Genomic DNA, 19,648 nt, shown 5'->3' with positions numbered 1-19,648 from the left:
CCCTCAGCTATCTCACAAGGCATCTGAGGCGAGCCGCGGGAGGGGCCGATTTTTATACTCGGGTGACACCTGATCTCCCCAGCCACTCACTGCAGGGGGGTGGTATAGGGCTTGAACGTCGCAGGGGGAAGTTGTAATGCCTTCCCTGTCTTTCAATTGGCCAGAAAAGCGCGCTAACGTCTCAGAGAGGAAAGTGAAAGTAACCCGAACATCGTGTGGTACTCGTTACGAGTAACGAGCATCTCGAACACGCTAATACTCGAACGAGTATCAAGCTCGGACGAGCACGTTCGCTCATCTCTAGTTAACACACATCCTGTTCACATGCAGGGGGAAACAAAAACGGATTTTCTGCTGTAATGTACTGTAACTCTCGTGCAGTTTTGCTGTGGAAATTTCACAACAAATTCACAGCATCTGCAATGTGCGAACGTATCCTTATTGTATGAGGTGGAATAAGGAAGATAAATGTGTCTATGCCTAGGCATGGGCCACTCTGATGTCTTTGACGCTATGTGCACCATAGTCACTAAGTGTAAACTTGGCCTAATGAATTGTAAATTCTAATGTTCTGTAATGGGGTTGTGGGCAATGATCATATGGGCGCCCAGTAGATGAACGGTTGATGCCAAGTAGACCACATTAATGCACTGTGCAAGTAGTCTCAGTATAGGTCAGACAATAACAATAAAAATATCCTTTATACAGTAATGTTTGTTAGAAAGGCCCCTTATAGGCACACAGAGAAGACAAGAGACATTACCTCCTCGATAGCATCCAAACGTTTGTGGACCCTCTGGTGTTCATTACACCACTCTCCTCTCTCCCGGTGGATGGCACTTGCAGGGCTGGAGGCTTAAGGAAAAGAATATTAGGATAAATATCTATATAAATACAATGTTGTACCAACCTCCAACCATGATGCAGTAGATTAATAGCGGGTTGTAAAATAGTCCATCCAGTTTAACCTTTTATAGGAAGGCAAAAACCAGTTGGTATAAAACAATTTGTCATAAAGCAGAATAAATTCTTCTTGACCACTTCTGATAACGTGTGGATCAGCCATCTACATTATCACCAGTAACCGTCTATAGGGGGTCCCGTGGAAGTTGTCTAACCTCTCCTCTAGAGATGAGCGAGCACCAAAATGCTCGGGTGCTCGTTACTCGAGTCAAACTTTTCGCGATGCTCAAGGGTTCGTTTCGAGTAACGAACCCCATTGAAGTCAAAGGGCGACACGAGCATTTTTGTATATCGCCGATGCTCGCTAAGGTTTTCATTTGAGAAAATCTGGGAAATTCAAGAAAGTGATGGGAACGACACAGAAACGGATAGGGCAGGCGAGGGGCTACATGTTGGGCTGCATCTCAAGTTCCCAGGTCCCACTATTCAGCCACAATAGCGGCAAGAGTGCCCCCCCTTCCCAACAATTTTTACTTCTGAAAAACCCTCATTAGCAAGGCATACCTTAGCTAAGCACCACACTACCTCCAACAAAGCACAATCACTGCCTGCATGACACTCCGCTGCCACTTCTCCTGGGTTACATGCTGCCCAACCCCGCCCCCCTCCCGCACAACCCAGTGTCGACAGCGCACACCAAAGTGTCCCTGCGTAGCCTTCAGCTGCCCTCATGCCACACGCTGGCCTCATAGCCACACCACCCTCATGTCTATTTATAAGTGCGTCTGCCATGAGGAGGAACCGCAGGCACACACTGCAGAGGGTTGGCAGGGCCAGGCAGCGACCCTCTTTAAAAGGGGCGGGGCGATAGTCCACAATGCTGTACAGAAGCAATGAGAAATCCAATCCTGTGCCACCTCCATCAGGAGCTGCACACGTGGGCATAGCAATGGGGAACCCATGTGCCACACACTATTCATTCTGTCAAGGTGTCTCATAGCTCAATCCACACTGCAAGAAGAAAGCCGTCTGCGCTCTGCCCCCTACCCAAGTCAGTCAGTGTCTTTGTGCCAGACAGGTCAAACACTGCGATGGGAGCTAAGTTTGCACCAACAGCATAGGTGGGTCCTAGGAAACCCAAGACATGAACCAAAAATTGATCTGACCGGCCAAACATGGCAGACTTGCACCGCGGCCACGACATAGGCCTCGGCCCCCAGCTTCAGCAATCCTAGGCAGGAAGCGGACTTTCACTGCACCCAGGACATAGGCCTCTGCACAAACCATCAGCAATCGCGGGCCTACAGCGGACTCAAATGCTAGCGTAGCTGTGCACGTCTCATTAGCGCTGTATTGCTCCTGTAGTTTGTCCCAATGCAGTGCCCCGGATAGTAGAGCTAACGTCAGATTAAATACAGGTGGGCTTCGGCCCACACTGCATGCCCCAGTCAGACCGGGGTTTTTATAAATAGTCACAGGCAGGTACAACTCTGCAATGGGAATTCCGTGTGCACCGACAGCATGGGTGGCTCCCTGGAACCCACCGGCGGTACATAAACAAATCCTATTGCAGTGCCCAGCACAGCTGAGGTAACTTAAGGTTTAATGTAGGTGGGCTTCGGCCCACACTGCATGCCCCAGTCAGACTGGGGTTCTTTATAAGTAGACACATGCAGTTACAACTCCGTGTGGACCGACAGCATAGGTGGGACCCAGGAAGCCACCGACGGTACATAAATATATCCCATTGCAGTGCCCTGGACAGCAAAGCTAACGTCAGCTGTAATGCAGCTGGGCTTCGGCCCACACTGCATGCCCCAGTCAGACTGGGGTTTTTTATAAGTAGACACAGGCAGGTACAACTCCCTATTGTGAAGTCCGTGTGGACCAACAGCATGGGTGGCTCCCTGGACCCCACTGGCGGTACATATATAAATCCCATTGCAGTGCCCAGCACAGCTGAGGTAACGTCAGGTTTAATGCAGGTGGGCTTCGGCCCACACTGCATGCCCCAGTCAGACTGGGGTTCTTTATAAGTAGACACATGCAGTTACAACTCCGTGTGGACCGACAGCATAGGTGGGTGCCAGGAAGCCACCGGCGGTACATAAATATATCCCATTGCACTGACCAGCACAGCTGAGGTAACATCCGATTAAATGCAGGTGGTCTTTGACCCACACTGCATGCCCCAGTCTGACCGGGGTTTTTAATACATAGACACTGGCAGGTACAAATCCCTAATCTGAAGTCCCTGTGGACCCACAGCATGGGTGGCTCCCTGGAACCCATCGGCGGTACATAAATGTATCCCATTGCAGTGCCCTGCTCAGCAGAGCTAACGTCACATACAATACAGGTGTGCTTCGGCCCACAGTGCATGCCTCAGTCAGAGTGGTAATATGTACCTTAACAGTAACCGCGTTGGTGGTAATGTGGTGGCGACTGCGGACCTAGTAGCGCGGTTTTATTTAGTTGGTTTTCGGAAGGTGGCCAGGGTTAAGTGGGCCAGGGGGAGCTCTCTTGTTGTGTCGGTAAAGGGTAAATTCTTGGACTGCCACCAGACGGACCAATGCAAAGGTATTTGGCAAGAATGTTTTCATTGTTGGAGGAGGGGGATGTTTTTGAGGCACTACGTGTCCTCCCCACGTGTCCGTGCTTATATGCACCTTAACAGTAACCGCATTGGTGGGAAATGGCCTCGCCACCATCATGTCTTTGGGAAGCCTCCGTTTCCACACCCCAGTGACATAGCACTAGCAGCGGTATAGGCAGAGCACAGAATTAGTAATATTTCAGCGGTAGCATTAGGAACAGGCCCCAGTAACATATCACTAGCAGCATTATAGGGGGAGCACAGTATTAGTTCCATTTCAGTAGTAGTAGCAGTCCAGACAGGCCCCAGTAACAATTCCGAAGCAGCAGTATAGGCGGAGCACAGTCTTAGTTCCATTTCAGTAATAGTAGCAGTCAAGACAGGCCCCAGTAACAATTCCGAAGCAGCAGTATGGGGGGAGCACAGTATTAGTTCCATTTCAGTAGTAGTAGCAGTCAAGACAGGCCCCAGAAACAATTCCGAAGCAGCAGTATAGGGGGAGCACAGTATTAGTTCCATTTCAGTAGTAGTAGCAGTCAAGACAGGCCACAGTAACATTCCCGTTGCAGCAGTTTAGGGAGATAACAGTCTCTTTCACATTTCAGTAGTTGCAGTATAGACAAGACCCCAGTTACATTTATGTAGCAAAAGTGTGGGCCAACCCCACACACCTTACTGTAGCATGAGTGCAGGCGAAGCCCATAAAAATTACTAGGATTAGACTGTAGGCGAGGGCCCCAAAAAATTGGTGTGCCAACAGTATTAATGTACCTCATAAAAATTGCCCATGCTCAACCAAGAGGGCAGGTGAAACCCATTAATCGCTTTGGTTAATGTGGCTTCATTTGTAACGAGGCCTGGAGGCAGCCCAGTTAAAATAAAAATTGGTTCAGGTGCAAGTTTCAACGCTTTAATGAGAATTGAAACGTAGAAACATTGTTTACAAAAGTCATATGACTGAGCCTTGTGGGCCTAAGAAAAATTGCCCGTTCGGCGTAATTACGTGAGGTTTCAGGAGGAGGAGCAGGAGGAGGAGGATGAATATAATACACAGATTGATGAAGCTAAAAGGTCCCCGTTTTTTATGGTGATAGAGAACGATGCTTCCATCCGCGGGTGCAGCCTACGTATTGTTTAGGTACCGCTGCTGTCCGCTGGTGGAGAAGAGAAGTCTGGGGAAATCCAGGCTTTGTTCATCTTTATGAGTGTAAGCCTGTCGGCACTGTCAGTTGACAGGCGGGTACACTTATCCGTGATGATTCCCCCAGCCGCACTAAACACCCTCTCTGACAAGACGCTAGCCGCAGGACAAGCAAGCACCTCCAGGGCATACAGCGCGAGTTCAGGCCACGTGTCCAGCTTCGACACCCAGTAGTTGTAGGGAGCAGAGGCGTCACGGAGGACGGTCGTGCGATCAGTTACGTACTCCCTCACCATCCTTTTAACAGTGCTCCCGCCAACTCAGCCTTGACTAGGGAGCGGTGACACAGTCTTGCTGGGGAGCTATAAAGCTGGCAAAGGCCTTGGAGAGTGTTCCCCTGCCTGCGCTGTACATGCTGCCTGATCTCCGCGCCTCCCCTGCTACCTGGCCCTCGGAACTGCGCCTTCTGCCACTAGCGCTGTCGGATGGGAATTTTACCATCAGTTTGTCCGCCAGGGTCCTGTGGTATAGCATCACTCTCGAACCCCTTTCCTCTTCGGGTATGAGAGTGGAAAGGTTCTCCTTATACCGTGGGTCGTGTGTACACCCAGTAATCTGTAGTGGCCAGAATGCGTGTAACGCGAGGGTCACGAGAAAGGCATTCTAACATGAAGTCCGCCATGTGTGCCAGGGTAACTGTACGCAACACATGGCTGTCCTCACTAGGAAGATCACTTTCAGGATCTCCAGGCTGATCAATTTGGCTATGTGCACGTTTAACGCTTGAGCGTGCGGGTGCATGGCGGCGTACATGCGCTTGCGTTCAAACAGTTGCGCTAGCGACGGCTGGATGGGGCCGAGGACAGCGGAGGTGAGCGTGAGGGTGCAGGCCGGGAGATGGTCGTGCCTGTGTCCTGAGAGGGGGGTTGGATCTCAGTGGCAGGTTGGGGCACAGGGGGAGAGGCAGTGGTGCAAACCGGAGGCGGTGAACGGCCTTCGTCCCACCTTGTGGGGTGCTTGGCCATCATATGCCTGCACATGCTGGTGGTGGCTCCCCGGCTGATCTTGGCGCGACAAGCCTTGCACACCACAGTTCGTCGGTCGTCTGCACTCTCAGTGAAGAACTGCCACACCTTTGAGCACCTCGGCCTCTGCAGGGTGGCATGGCGCGAGGGGGCGCTTTGGGAAACAATTGGTGGATTATTCGGTCTGGACCTGCCTCTACCCCTGGCCACTGCACTGCCTCTTCCAACCTGCCCTGCTGGTGCGCTTGCCTCCCCCTCTGAAGACCTGTTCTCAGTAGGCTTAGCAAACCAGGTGGGGTCAGTCACCTCATCGTCCAGCTGCTCTTCCTCTGAATCCTCTGTGCGCTCCTGCCTCGGACTTACTGCCCTTACTACTACCTCACTGATAGACAACTGTGTCTCATCGTCATCGTCCTCCTCACCCACTGAAAGCTCTTGAGACAGTTGCCGGAAGTCCCCAGCCTCATCCCCCGGACCCCGGGAACTTTCCAAAGGTTGGGCATCGTCATGATAAACTCCTCTGGTGGGAGAGGAACCATTGCTGCCCAATCTGGGCAGGGGCCCGAGAACAGTTCCTGGGAGTCTGCCTGCTCCTCAGAATGTGTCATTTTCATGGAGTGAGGAGGCTGGGAGGAAGGAGGAGCAGCAGCCAGAGGATTCAGAGTTGCAGCTGTGGACGGCGTAGAAGACTGGGTGGTCGATAGATTGCTGGATGCACTTTCTGCCATCCACGACAGGACCTTCTCACACTGCTCATTTTCTAATAAAGGTCTACCGCGTGGACCCATTAATTGTGAGATGAATCTGGGGACCCCTGAAACTTGCCTCTCTCCTAATCCCGCAGCAGTCGGCTGCGATACACCTGGACCAGGAGCTCGGCCTGTGCCCACACCCTGACTTGGGCCTCCGCGTCCTCGCCCCGTCCACGTCCTCTAGGCCTACCCCTATCCCTCAGCATTGTGTATTACGAGATTAGCAGAAACAGAACGCTGTAATTAAATGTGCCGCTTATTGGCCTGTGGTTGGAGGCTGACTTCGCTTACGTAACGCACTGCAGAGGCAGGCAACAATTATGCGCAAGGCTGGGTATTAATTCACCAACTACTACCCCCAGCAGAGACGCTGTAAACGGAAGGCACTGACAGGCAGGCCAAATTTTGTATATTTTTAAACTTTGTGGGAAAAAGCCCACTGCCTGTGATATGCACTGTATTTCGATTGCCCTCTTGGAGGCTGACTTCGCGTACGTAACGCACTGCAGAGGCAGGCAACAATTATGCGCAAGGCTGGGTATTAATTCAACAACTACTACCCCCAGCAGAGACGCAGTAAACTGAAGGCAGTGACAGGCAGGCCTAATATTGTATTTTTTTGAACTTTTTGGGAAAAAGCCCACTGCCTGTGATATGCACTGTATTTCGATTGCCCTGTTGGAGGCTGACTTCGCGTATGTAACGCACTGCAGAGCAGGCAACAATTATGCGCAAGGCTGGGTATTAATTTAACAACTACTACCCCCAGCAGAGACGCAGTAAACTGAAGGCAGTGACAGGCAGGCCTATTATTGTATTTTTTTCAACTTTTTGGGAAAAAGCCCACTGCCTGTGATATGCACTGTATTTCGATTGCCCTGTTGGAGGCTGACTTCGCGTACGTAACGCACTGCAGAGGCAGGCAACAATTATGCGCAAGGCTGGGTATTAATTCACCAACTACTACCCCCAGCAGAGACACTGTAAACGGAAGGCACTGACAGGCAGGCCAAATTTTGTATATTTTTAAACTTTGTGGGAACAACCACGCTGCCTGTGATATGCACTGTATTTCGATTGCCCTCTTGGAGGCTGACTTCGCGTACGTAACGCACTGCAGAGGCAGGCAACAATTATGCGCAAGGCTGGGTATTAATTCAACAACTACTACCCTCAGCAGAGACGCAGTAAACTGAAGGCAGTGACAGGCAGGCTTAATATTGTATTTTTTTTAAAAAGCCCACTGCCTGTTATATGCACTGTATTTCGATTGCCCTGTTGGAGGCTGACTTCGCGTACGTAACGCACTGCAGAGGCAGGCAACAATTATGCACATGGCTGGGTATTAATTCAACAACTACTACCCCCAGCAGACACGCAGTAAACTGAAGGCAGTGACAGGCAGGCCTAATATTGTATTTTTTGGAACTTTTTGGGAAAAAGCCCACTGCCTGTGATATACACTGTATTTCGATTTCCCTGTTGGAGGCTGACTTCGCGTACGTAACGCACTGCAGAGGCAGGCAACAATTATGCGCACGGCTGGGTATTAATTCAACAATTACTACCCCCAGCAGAGACGCAGTAAACTGAAGGCAGTGACAGGCAGGCCTAATATTGTATTCTTTGGAAGTTTTTGGGAAAAAGCCCACTGCCTATATAGCCAGTATATCTCTTTCACCTTTCCCACTGTCCCTGCCTCACCAGTACTGCCCCTATACTGAGTAAAATGACTGCAGACTGAGGACGCTATGGTCTGCACGCCCGATATACAAAAAAAAAATAATTGTGCAACACTGCTAAAAGCAGCCTCAACAGTACTGCACACGGTCAGATGTGGCCCTAAGAAGGACCGTTGGGGTTCTTGAAGACTAAAATAACACCTAACCCTCTCCCTATAACAGCAGCAGCATCAGCAGCACTGTCCCTGATCTATGTCAGCATGCATCTGTGGCGAGCCGCGGGCGCGGAAGATTTAAATACTCGGGTGTCATCTGATCTCCCCAGCCACTCACTGCAGGGGGGTGGTATAGGGCTGGAACATCCCAGGATGAAGCTGTAATGCCTTCCATGTCTTTCTATTGGCCAGAAAAGCGCGCAAATTTCTCAGAGATGAAAGTGAAAGTAACTCGAACATTGCGTGGTGCTCGTCTCGAGTAACGAGCATCTCGAACAGCCTAATACTCGAACGAGCATCAAGCTCGGACGAGTATGCTCGCTCATCCCTACTCTCCTCACATCTACCACAGCCACGACCAAGCTTGGTTTCATAGGATTACAGTTCAGGCAGTAAAGTAATGCTTTCACATTCTGAGCTGAGATTCCCCCTCCACCACAAGCACAGATCTAATATTCTCTGTGGGGCAAACAAATGCAATGACATTCACAGTGAGTTTGATCAAATGCAATTGCTGGATATTGAGAATGCTGAGGTAACATGAAAGCTGTGCTGTGAATGATTGCTATATATGATTCTGCTGAGGTTACATGAAAGCTGTGCTGTGATTGGTTGCTATTTCTTATACTGCTGAGGTAACATGAAAGCTGTGCTGTGATTGGTTGTTATATATTATACCGCTGAGGTAACTTGAAAGCTGTGCTGTGATTGGTTGTTATTTCTTTAACCGCTGAAGTAGCATAAACGCTGCGCTGCGATTGGTTGCTATTTCTTATACTGCTGAGGTAACATGAAAGCTGCACTGTGATTGGTTGCTATTTTTTATACCGCTGAGGTAATAGGGAAGCTGCGCTGTGATTGGTTGCTATTTCTTATACTGCTGAGGTAACATGAAAGCTGCACTGTTATTGGTTGCTATTCCTTAAACTGCTGAAGTAACATGAAAGATGTGCTGTGATTGGTTGTTATTTCTTATACCACTGAGGTAACTTGAAAGCTGTGCTGTGATTGGTTGCTATTTCTTTAACCGCTTAAGTAGCATAAACGCTGCGCTGTGATTCGTTGCTATTCCTTATATCGCTCAGGTCACATGAAAACTGCGCTGTGATTGGTTGCTATTTCTTATACTGCTGAGGTAACATTTAAAGCTGCGCTGTGATTCGTTGCTATTTTTTATATCGCTCAGGTCACATAAAAACTGCTCTGTGATTGGTTGCTATTCCTTATACTGCTGAGGTAACATGAAAGCTGTGCTGTGATTGGTTGTTATATATTATACTGCTGAGGTAACTTGAAAGCTGTGCTGTTATTGGTTGCTATATATTATACTGCTGAGGTAACATGAAAGCTGTGCTGTGATTGGTTGCTATATATGATACTGCTGAGGTTACATGAAAGCTGTGCTGTGATTGGTTGCTATTTCTTATACTGCTGAGGTAACATGAAAGCTGTGCTGTGATTGGTTGTTATATATTATACCGCTGAGGTAACTTGAAAGCTGTGCTGTGATTGGTTGTTATTTCTTTAACCGCTGAAGTAGCATAAACGCTGCGCTGCGATTGGTTGCTATTTCTTATACTGCTGAGGTAACATGAAAGCTGCACTGTGATTGGTTGCTATTTTTTATACCGCTGAGGTAATAGGGAAGCTGCGCTGTGATTGGTTGCTATTTCTTATACTGCTGAGGTAACATGAAAGCTGCACTGTTATTGGTTGCTATTCCTTAAACTGCTGAAGTAACATGAAAGCTGTGCTGTGATTGGTTGTTATTTCTTATACCACTGAGGTAACTTGAAAGCTGTGCTGTGATTGGTTGCTATTTCTTTAACCGCTTAAGTAGCATAAACGCTGCGCTGTGATTCGTTGCTATTCCTTATATCGCTCAGGTCACATGAAAACTGTGCTGTGATTGGTTGCTATTTCTTATACTGCTGAGGTAACATTTAAAGCTGCGCTGTGATTCGTTGCTATTTCTTATATCGCTCAGGTCACATAAAAACTGCTCTGTGATTGGTTGCTATTCCTTATACTGCTGAGGTAGCATGAAAGCTGTACTGTGATTGGTTGCTATTCCTTATACTGCTGAGGTAACATGAAAGCTGCACTGTGATTGGTTGATATTTCTTATACTGCTGAGGTAACATGAAAGCTGTGCTGTGATTGGTTGCTATATATTATACTGCTGAGGTAACATGAAAGCTGCAATGTGATTGGTTGCTATTTCTTATACTGCTGAGGTACCATGAAAGCTGTGCTGTGATTGGTTGCTATTCCTTATACTGCTGAGGTAACATGAAAGCTGTACCGTGATTGGTTGCTATTCCTTATACTACTGAGGTTACATGAAAGCTGTGCTGTGATTGGTTGCTATATATTATACTGCTGAGGTAACATGAAAGCTGTGCTGTGATTGGTTGTTATATATTATACTGCTGAGGTAACATGAAAGCTGCAATGTGATTGGTTGCTATTTCTTATACTGCTGAGGTACCATGAAAGCTGTGCTGTGATTGGTTGCTATTTCTTATACTGCTGAGGTATACTGAAACCTGTGCTGTGATTCATTGCTATTTCTTATACTGCTGAGGTATCGACTTCAGATTTTCAAAGAGGTTTTCTGGGACACTAAGATTGATGGCCTGTCCTTAGGCCTCTGTTATCCTCTTCATTGTTTTCTAGTAGAAATGACAAGAGCCTAAAGACTTCTCAGTTCTCCACTGAGGCCAACTGGAGTGCGTCAGAAGAGAAACACAATGGAATGGATAGGGAATTACCAGGACAACATTTAGGGATTGTTTCCTGTACTGAGACGCCCTGATGTCCCTATTTATCAATAAGGCTGACTGAGAAGATGTAACTGGCATATTTTTGTATACTTGCCATTGGGATTAGGGCCCAGAAAAAATCTCCCACGAGTTGTGACTCCTTTACTTTTTCTGTTTAGGACCTAAGGACTAGTCGTGCCAAATTTCATGTTTGTGCGACACCAGGAAGTTCCATTACATTGGAGTGGCAATACTTTTGCACTTAACATTGAATAATCAAGTTGTGACCCCTTTACTTTTCCTATTTAGCACCTAAAGAAGGCTTGTACCAAATGTCATGTTTGCTGGACATCGGGAAGTTAGAGAATTAGATTTGGTACATCTAATAATAGCATTGAATTTTAGAGTTGTGACCCCTTTATTTTTCCTATTTAGGACCTAAAGAATAATCATCCCAAGTTTCATGTTTGTAAGACATTGGGAAGTTAGAGAATCAGATTTGGTAATTGACACAGGGCGCCAATACTTTTGCATCGTAACCTCTTTTCCAACATACCCCGCGGCCACAGGACATACTGGTACGTCCTTGGTCGTGAAGGGGTTAATGTATTCACTAAGGGGGGTCATGAGTATTTCAACCCACAGTTTTATTTTCAGGAATTAATGCAGTTTAGAGGGGAAAAAAATAAAATTTCATATTTTTGCAAATACGTCATTTTAAAGGCAGGCTTTTTTTCTATAGTGCACATGAAAATGAGGATTTACACCCCAAAATGGATACCCCTGTTTGTCTACAGAAACATACCCATTGTGGCCCTAATATAATGTGTGTATGCACAACGGGGCCCAAACCAAAAGAAGCAGCCTTGAGCGGCCAAAACGATAGAGAACCCCCACAAATGACTCCATTTTGAAAACTAGACCCCTTGTCGAATTCAACTAGGGGTGTACTGCGTATTTTGACTCCACAGTATTTGAATTAATCCAAGCAAGGTAGAAGGAAAAAATTACGATTTTAATTTTTTTGGCAATCGTGTCAATTTAAATACAGTTGATTTTGTACAGTGTACATATGAATAAAGAACAGCCGATCACTGAGCCCTGCTGTGTGTCGAGAGCGCCAACTGAAGGGTCAGAGCTGCCCCCTATGGGCAGAAGTGGGGTTTCATTATATACATATACACACTGGAGGGAGAGAGATATACGGGGAATGGTGACATATTGTGGGAGAAATATTGAGGAGACAAATAATACTGGTAGGAAGAATGTATACTCGGGGAGAGATGCACACTGGGGGGTTTGATATACACTTTATATACTGGGGGGAACTGATAGAGATATTATATAATGTGAAGGAGAAAGAAATTACTGGGACGAGAAGACAAACTGTGATCAAAAATATATGATGTAGGGGGAAACATATTGGTCGGAGAGAGAAAATAGTATGCATTTACATGATGTGGGGGAGAGATCTATATTGTTCATGTCTAAAGAAAATGCTAAAAGTTATCCAATTCTTTATATGTTTCTCAAAATCCCACTAAAAAGCTCCGTCCCACAGGAAATAAGCATACAACTATTTTACTATAAAAAAATATATTTGAAAGACAAAAAAAAAGTTAATACTAGAGATGAGCGAACGTACTCGTCCGAGCTTGATACTCGTTCGAGTATTAGCGTGTTCGAGATGCTCGTTACTCGTGACGAGTACCACGCGATGTTCGGGTTACTTTCACTTTCATCTCTGAGGCGTTAGCGCGCTTTTCTGGCCAATAGAAAGACAAGGAAGCCACTACAACTTCCCCCTGCGACGTTCAAGCCCTATACCACCCCCCTGCAGTGAGTGGCTGGCGAGATCAGGTGTCACCCGAGTATAAAAATCGGCCCCTCCCGCGGCTCGCCACAGATGCGTTCTGACATAGAGGAGGGAAAGTGCTATCTTGGTGGAGCTGCTATAGGGAGAGTGTTAGGAGTATTTTAGGCTTCAAGAACCCCAACGGTCCTTCTTAGGGCCACATCTAACCATGTGCAGTACTGTGGAGGCTGCTTTTTGCAGTGTTGCACATTTTTTTTTTTTGGTATATCGGCCGTGCAGAGCATTGCGCCCTGCAGTAATACTCCAGTGCCAGAAGTGGTGGTGAGGCAGGGACAGAAGACATATTGATTGAATATAGGCAGTGGGCCTTTGCAAAAACATTTGGGGAAAAAAATCTATTTGGGCTGCCTGTGACTGTCCTCAGTGTTCTGGGTCTCTGCTGGGTGTAGTAGTTCTCCAAATTCATACGCAGCCAGCTAAGTGTTACAGCAGGCTTGCACAAAATTATTTCCTGGCTCTGTCTGGGCTGTTAAATCACCGCTGTATTGCAGTCCACAGTGCAGCACTCTGCAGTTCTTTGACATACTCCAGGGCCAGTAGCGGTGAGGCAGGGACAGAAGACATATTGATTGAATATAGGCAGTGGGCCTTTGCAAAAACATTTGGGGAAAAAAATCTATTTGGGCTGCCTGTGACTGTTCTCAGTGTTCTGGGTCTCTGCTGGGTGTAGTAGTTCTCCAAATTCATACGCAGCCAGCTAAGTGTTACAGCAGGCTTGCGCAAAATTATTTTCTGGCTCTGTCTGGGCTGTTAAATCACCGCTGTATTGCAGTCCACAGTGCAACACTCTGCAGTTCTTTGACATACTCCAGGGCCAGTAGCGGTGAGGCAGGGACAGAAGACATATTGATTGAATATAGGCAGTGGGCCTTTGCAAAAACATTTGGGGAAAAAAATCTATTTGGGGTGCCTGTGAATGTCCTCAGTGTTCTGGGTCTCTGCTGGGTGTAGTAGTTCTCCAAATTCATACGCAGCCAGCTAAGTGTTACAGCAGGCTTGCACAAAATTATTTCCTGGCTCTGTCTGGGCTGTTAAATCACCGCTGTATTGCAGTCCACAGTGCAACACTCTGCAGTTCTTTGACATACTCCAGGGCCAGTAGCGGTGAGGCAGGGACAGAAGACATATTGATTGAATATAGGCAGTGGGCCTTTGCAAAAACATTTGGGGAAAAAAATCTATTTGGGCTGCCTGTGACTGTCCTCAGTGTTCTGGGTCTCTGCTGGGTGTAGTAGTTCTCCAAATTCATACGCAGCCATCTAAGTGTTACAGCAGGCTTGCGCAAAATTATTTCCTGGTGTTCCGTAAGCGAACTCAGCCTCCAACCACAGGCCAATAAGCGGCACATTTAATTACAGCGTTCTGTTTCTGCATTACTGGTAATACAGCATGCTGAGGGGTAGGGGTAGGCCTAGAGGACGTGGACGCGGCCGAGGACGCGGAGGCTCAAGTCAGGGTGTGGGCACAGGCCGAGCTCCTGATCCAGGTGTATCGCAGCCAACTGCTGCGGGATTAGGAGAGAGGCACGTTTCTGGCATCCCCACATTCATCGCACAATTAATGGGTCCACGCGGTAGACCTTTATTAGAAAATGAGCAGTGTGAGCAGGTCCTGTCGTGGATGGCAGAAAGTGCATCCAGCAATCTCTCGTCCACCCACAGTTCTGCGCCGTCCACTGCTGCAACTCAGAATCCTCTGGCTGCTGCTCCTCCTTCCTCCCAGCCTCCTCACTCCATTACAATGACACATTCTGGGGAGTGGGCAGACTCCCAGGAACTGTTCTCGGGCCCCTGCTCAGATTGGGCAGCAGTGGTTCCTCTCCCACCGGAGGAGTTTATCGTGACTGATGCCCAACCATTGGAAAGTTCACGGGGTCCGGGGGATGAGGCTGGGGACTTCCGGCAACTGTCTCAAGACCTTTCAGTGGGTGAGGAGGACGATGACGTTGAGACACAGTTGTCTATCAGTGAGGTAGTAGTAAGGGCAGTAAGTCCGAGGGAGGAGCGCACAGAGGATTCGGAGGAAGAGCAGCAGGACAATGAGGTGACTGACCCCACCTGGTTTGCTACGCCTACTGAGGACAGGTCTTCAGAGGGGGAGGCAAGGACAGCAGCAGGACAGGTTGCAAGAGGCAGTGCGGTGTCCAGACCGAATAATCCACCAACTGTTTCCCAAAGCACCCCCTCGCGCCATGCCACCCTGCAGAGGCCGAGGTGCTTAAATGTCTGGCAGTTTTTCACTGAGAGTGCAGACGACCGACGAACTGTGGTGTGCAACCTTTGTCGCGCCAAGATCAGCCGGGGAGCCACCACCACCAGCCTCACCACCACCAGCATGCGCAGACATATGATGGCCAAGCACCCCACAAGGTGGGACGAAGGCCGTTCACCGCCTCCGGTTTGCACCGCTGCCTCTCCCCCTGTGCCCCAACCTGCCACTGAGATCCAACCCCCCTCTCAGGGCACAGGCACTACCGTCTCCTGGCCTGCACCCACACCCTCACCTCCGCTGTCCTCGGCCCCATCCACCAATGTCTGTCAGCGCACCGTCCAGCCGTCGCTAGCGCAAGTGTTTGAGTGCAAGCGCAAGTACGCCGCCACGCACCCGCACGCTCAAGCGTTAAACGTGCACATAGCCAAATTTATCAGCCTGGAGATGTTGCCGTATAGGGTTGTGGAAACGGAGTCTTTCAAAAGTATGATGGCGGCGGCGGCCCCGCGCTACTCAGTTCCCAGTCGCCACTACTTTTCCCGATGTGCTGTCCCAGCCCTGCACGACCACGTCTCCCGCAACATTGTACACGTCCTCACCAACGCGGTTACTGGCAAGGTCCACTTAACAACGGGCACGTGGACAAGCACAGGCGGGCAGGGCCACTATATCTCCCTGACGGCACATTGGGTGAATTTAGTGGAGGCTGGGACAGAGTCAGAGCCTGGGACCGCTCACGTCCTACCCACCCCCAGAATTGCGGGCCCCAGCTCGGTGCTGGTATCTGCGGCGGTGTATGCTTCCTCCACTAAACCACCCTCCTCCTCCTCCTCCAATGCAACCTCTGTCTCGCAATCAAGATGTGTCAGCAGCAGCAGCACGTCGCCAGCAGTCGGTGTCGCGCGTCGTGGCAGCACAGCGGTGGGCAAGCGTCAGCAGGCCGTGCTGAAACTACTCAGCTTAGGAGAGAAGAGGCACACGGCCCACGAACTGCTGGAGGGTCTGACAGAGCAGACCGACCGCTGGCTTGCGCCGCTGAGCCTCCAACTGGGCATGGTCGTGTGTGACAATGGCCATAACCTGGTGGCGGCTCTGCAGCTTGGCAGCCTCACGCACGTGCCATGCCTGGCCCACGTCTTTAATTTGGTGGTTCAGCGCTTTCTGAAAAGCTACCCATGCTTGTCAGACCTGCTCGGAAAGGTGCGCCGGCTCTGCGCACATTTCCGCAACTCCCACACGGACGCTGCCACCCTGCGCACCCTGCAACATCGGTTTAATCTGCCAGTGCACCGACTGCTGTGTGACGTGCCCACACGGTGGAACTCTACGCTCACATGTTGGCCAGGCTCTATGAGCAGCGTAGAGCTATAGTGCAATACCAACTCCAACATGGGCGGCGCAGTGGGAGTCAGCCTCCTCAATACTTTACAGAAGAGTGGGCCTGGTTGGCAGACATCTGCCAAGTCCTTGGAAACTTTGAGGAGTCTACCCAGATGGTGAGCGGCGATGCTGCAATCATTAGCATCACCATTCCTCTGCTATGCCTCTTGAGAAGTTCCCTGCAATGCATAAAGGCAGACGCTTTGCGCTCGGAAACGGAGGCGGGGGAAGACAGTATGTTGCTGGATAGTCAGAGCACCCTCCTGTCTATATCTCAGCGCGTTGAGGAGGAGGAGGAGCATGAGGAGGATGGGGAGGAGGGGGAAGAGACAGCTTGGCCCACTGCTGAGGGTACACATGCTGCTTGCCTGTCATCCTTTCAGCGTGTATGGCCTGAGGAGGAGGAGGAGGAGGAGGAGGAGGATCCTGAAAGTGATCTTCCTAGTGAGGACAGCCATGTGTTGCGTACAGGTACCCTGGCACACATGGCTGACTTCATGTTAGGATGCCTTTCTCGTGACCCTCGCGTTACACGCATTCTGGCCACTACGGATTACTGGGTGTACACACTGCTCGACCCACGGTATAAGGAGAACCTTTCCACTCTCATACCCGAAGAGGAAAGGGGTTCGAGAGTGATGCTATACCACAGGACCTTGGCGGACAAACTGATGGTAAACTTCCCATCCGACAGCGCTAGTGGCCGAAGGCGCAGTTCCGAGGGCCAGGTAGCAGGGGAGGCGCGGAGATCAGGCAGCATGTACAGCACAGGCAGGGGAACACTCTCTAAGCCCCTTGACAGCTTTATGGCTCCCCAGCAAGACTGTGTCACCGCTCCCCAGTCAAGGCTGAGTCGGCGGGAGCACTGTAAAAGGATGGTGAGGGAGTACGTAGCCGATCGCACGACCGTCCTCCGTGACGCCTCTGCCCCCTACAACTACTGGGTGTCGAAGCTGGACACGTGGCCTGAACTCGCACTGTATGCCCTGGAGGTGCTTGCTTGTCCTGCGGCTAGCGTATTGTCAGAGAGGGTGTTTAGTGCGGCTGGGGGAATCATCACAGGTAAGCGTACCCGCCTGTCAACCGACAGTGCCGACAGGCTTACACTCATCAAGATGAACAAAGCCTGGATTTCCCCAGACTTCTCTTCTCCACCAGCAGACAGCAGCGATACCTAAGCAATACGTAGGCTGCACCCGCGGATGGAAGCATCGTTCTCTATCCCCATTAAAAACGGGGACATTTTTGCTTCATCAATCTGTGTATAATATTCCTCCTCCTCCTCCTGAAACCTGACATAATCACGTCGAACGGGCAATTTTTCTTAGGCCCACAAGGCTCAGTCATATAATTTTTGTAAACAATTTTTATACGTTTCAATGCTCATTAAAGCGTTGAAACTTTCACCTCAACCAATTTTTATTTTAACTGGGCTGCCTCCAGGCCTAGTTACCAATTAAGCCACATTAACCAAAGCGATTAATGGGTTTCACCTGCCCTCTTGGTTGGGCATGGGCAATTTTTCTCAGGTACATTAGTACTGTTGGTACACCAATTTTTGGGGCCCTCGCCTACAGTGTAATCAAATGAATTTTTAGCCCACCTGCATTACAGCTGACGTTACATCAGCAGTGTTGGGCACTGCAATGGGATACATTTATGTACCGCCGGTGGGTTCCAGGGAGCCACCCATGCTGTGGGTGCACACAGAATTCTCATTGTGGAGTTGTACCTGCCTGTGACTATTTATAAAAAACCACGGTCTGACTGGGGCATGCAGACACCTTGACAGAATGAATAGTGTGTGGCACATAGGTTCCCCATTGGTATGCCCATGTGTGCAGCTCCAGATGGAGGTGGCACAGCATTGGATTTCTCATTGCTTCTGTACAGCATTGTGGACTATCACCCCGCCCCTTTTAAAGAGGGTCGCTGCCTAGCCATGCCAACCCTCTGCAGTGTGTGCCTGCTTTTCCTCATGGCAGACGCACTTATAAATAGACATGAGGGTGGCGTGGTATGAGGGCAGCTGAAGGCTGGGCAGGGACAGTTTGGTGTGCGCTGTGGACACTGGGTCGTGGGGGGGGGGGGGGGTTTGGGCAGCATGTAACCCAGGAGAAGTGGCAGCGGAGTGTCATGCAGGCAGTGATTGTGCTTTGTTGGAGGTAGTGTGGTGCTTAGCTAAGGTATGCATTGCTAATGAGGGCTTTTCAGAAGTAAAAGTTGTTGGGAGGGTGGGGGCCCCACTCTTGCCGCTATTGTGGCTTAATAGTGGGACCTGGGAACTGGAGATGCAGCCCAACATGTGGCCCTTGCCTGCCCTATCCGTTTCTGTGTCGTTCCCATCACTTTCTTGAATTGCGCAGATTTTCACAAATGAAAACCTTAGCGAGCATCGGCGATATACAAAAATGCTCGGGTCGCCCATGGACTTCAATGGGGTTCGTTACTCGAAACGAACCCTCGAGCATCGCGATAATTTCGTCCCGAGTAACGAGCACCCGAGCATTTTGGTGCTCGCTCATCTCTAGTTAATACATAAAAATATAGAATTTGTCTGACAAAAAATATGCTCTCATATGACAAAACAAAAATAAAGTAAAAACAAAGTTATGGTTCTTAGAAGGCATGAATGAAAAAGCTGGCTACAATGTCAAGTGATCAAAATTAAAATAAACTCCACATGGCCAGTTTCACATGACTGTCTCCTGGCCTAAAACATGTAATAAAATTTTTTTAACTAGTCTGTGGAAGTTTTACCCAGTGTTTTTCATTATTATGGGGAAGGAAGGGGGGGCGCACTAATAAAAAGTTTTGCATAGGGCACCATCTAACATACAGCCGACCCTGGTTTGGTGGTAAATTTTTAAAGGGGTTGTCCCATCACAAGAGGTTATTTCTTTTGCATAGGATAGGATAGGATTAATAGCTGATCTGTGAGGGTCCAACTACTTGGACTCCCACAGATCATAAAAAGTGGGGTGCTGAAGTTCCCTGAATGAATGGAGTCGCAGTCTAAGAGACACACTACAACTCAATTCATTTCAATAGGGCTGCCAGAGATAGTCAAGTTTAAGCACTTGGCTGTTCCTGGTAGTCCCA

At 49.0% G+C, this 19,648-nt stretch overlaps 1 protein-coding gene across 1 annotated transcript in view; it reads right to left on the bottom strand.

Annotated features, from left to right (window-relative positions):
* PLAC9 (placenta associated 9) overlaps nucleotides 1–19,648 on the bottom strand; it is a 53,643-nt gene that overhangs the window by 22,460 nt on the left and 11,535 nt on the right. The window contains exon 2 of the mRNA XM_066598717.1: nucleotides 764–855. Within this exon, the coding sequence (XP_066454814.1) occupies nucleotides 764–855 (92 nt within the window). The remainder of the gene's footprint in view (nucleotides 1–763; nucleotides 856–19,648) is intronic.

Source organism: Eleutherodactylus coqui, chromosome 4, assembly GCF_035609145.1.
Source record: "Eleutherodactylus coqui strain aEleCoq1 chromosome 4, aEleCoq1.hap1, whole genome shotgun sequence".
In the NCBI taxonomy this organism is placed as follows: domain Eukaryota; kingdom Metazoa; phylum Chordata; class Amphibia; order Anura; family Eleutherodactylidae; genus Eleutherodactylus; species Eleutherodactylus coqui.
This window is presented reverse-complemented; position numbering and strand designations above follow the sequence as displayed.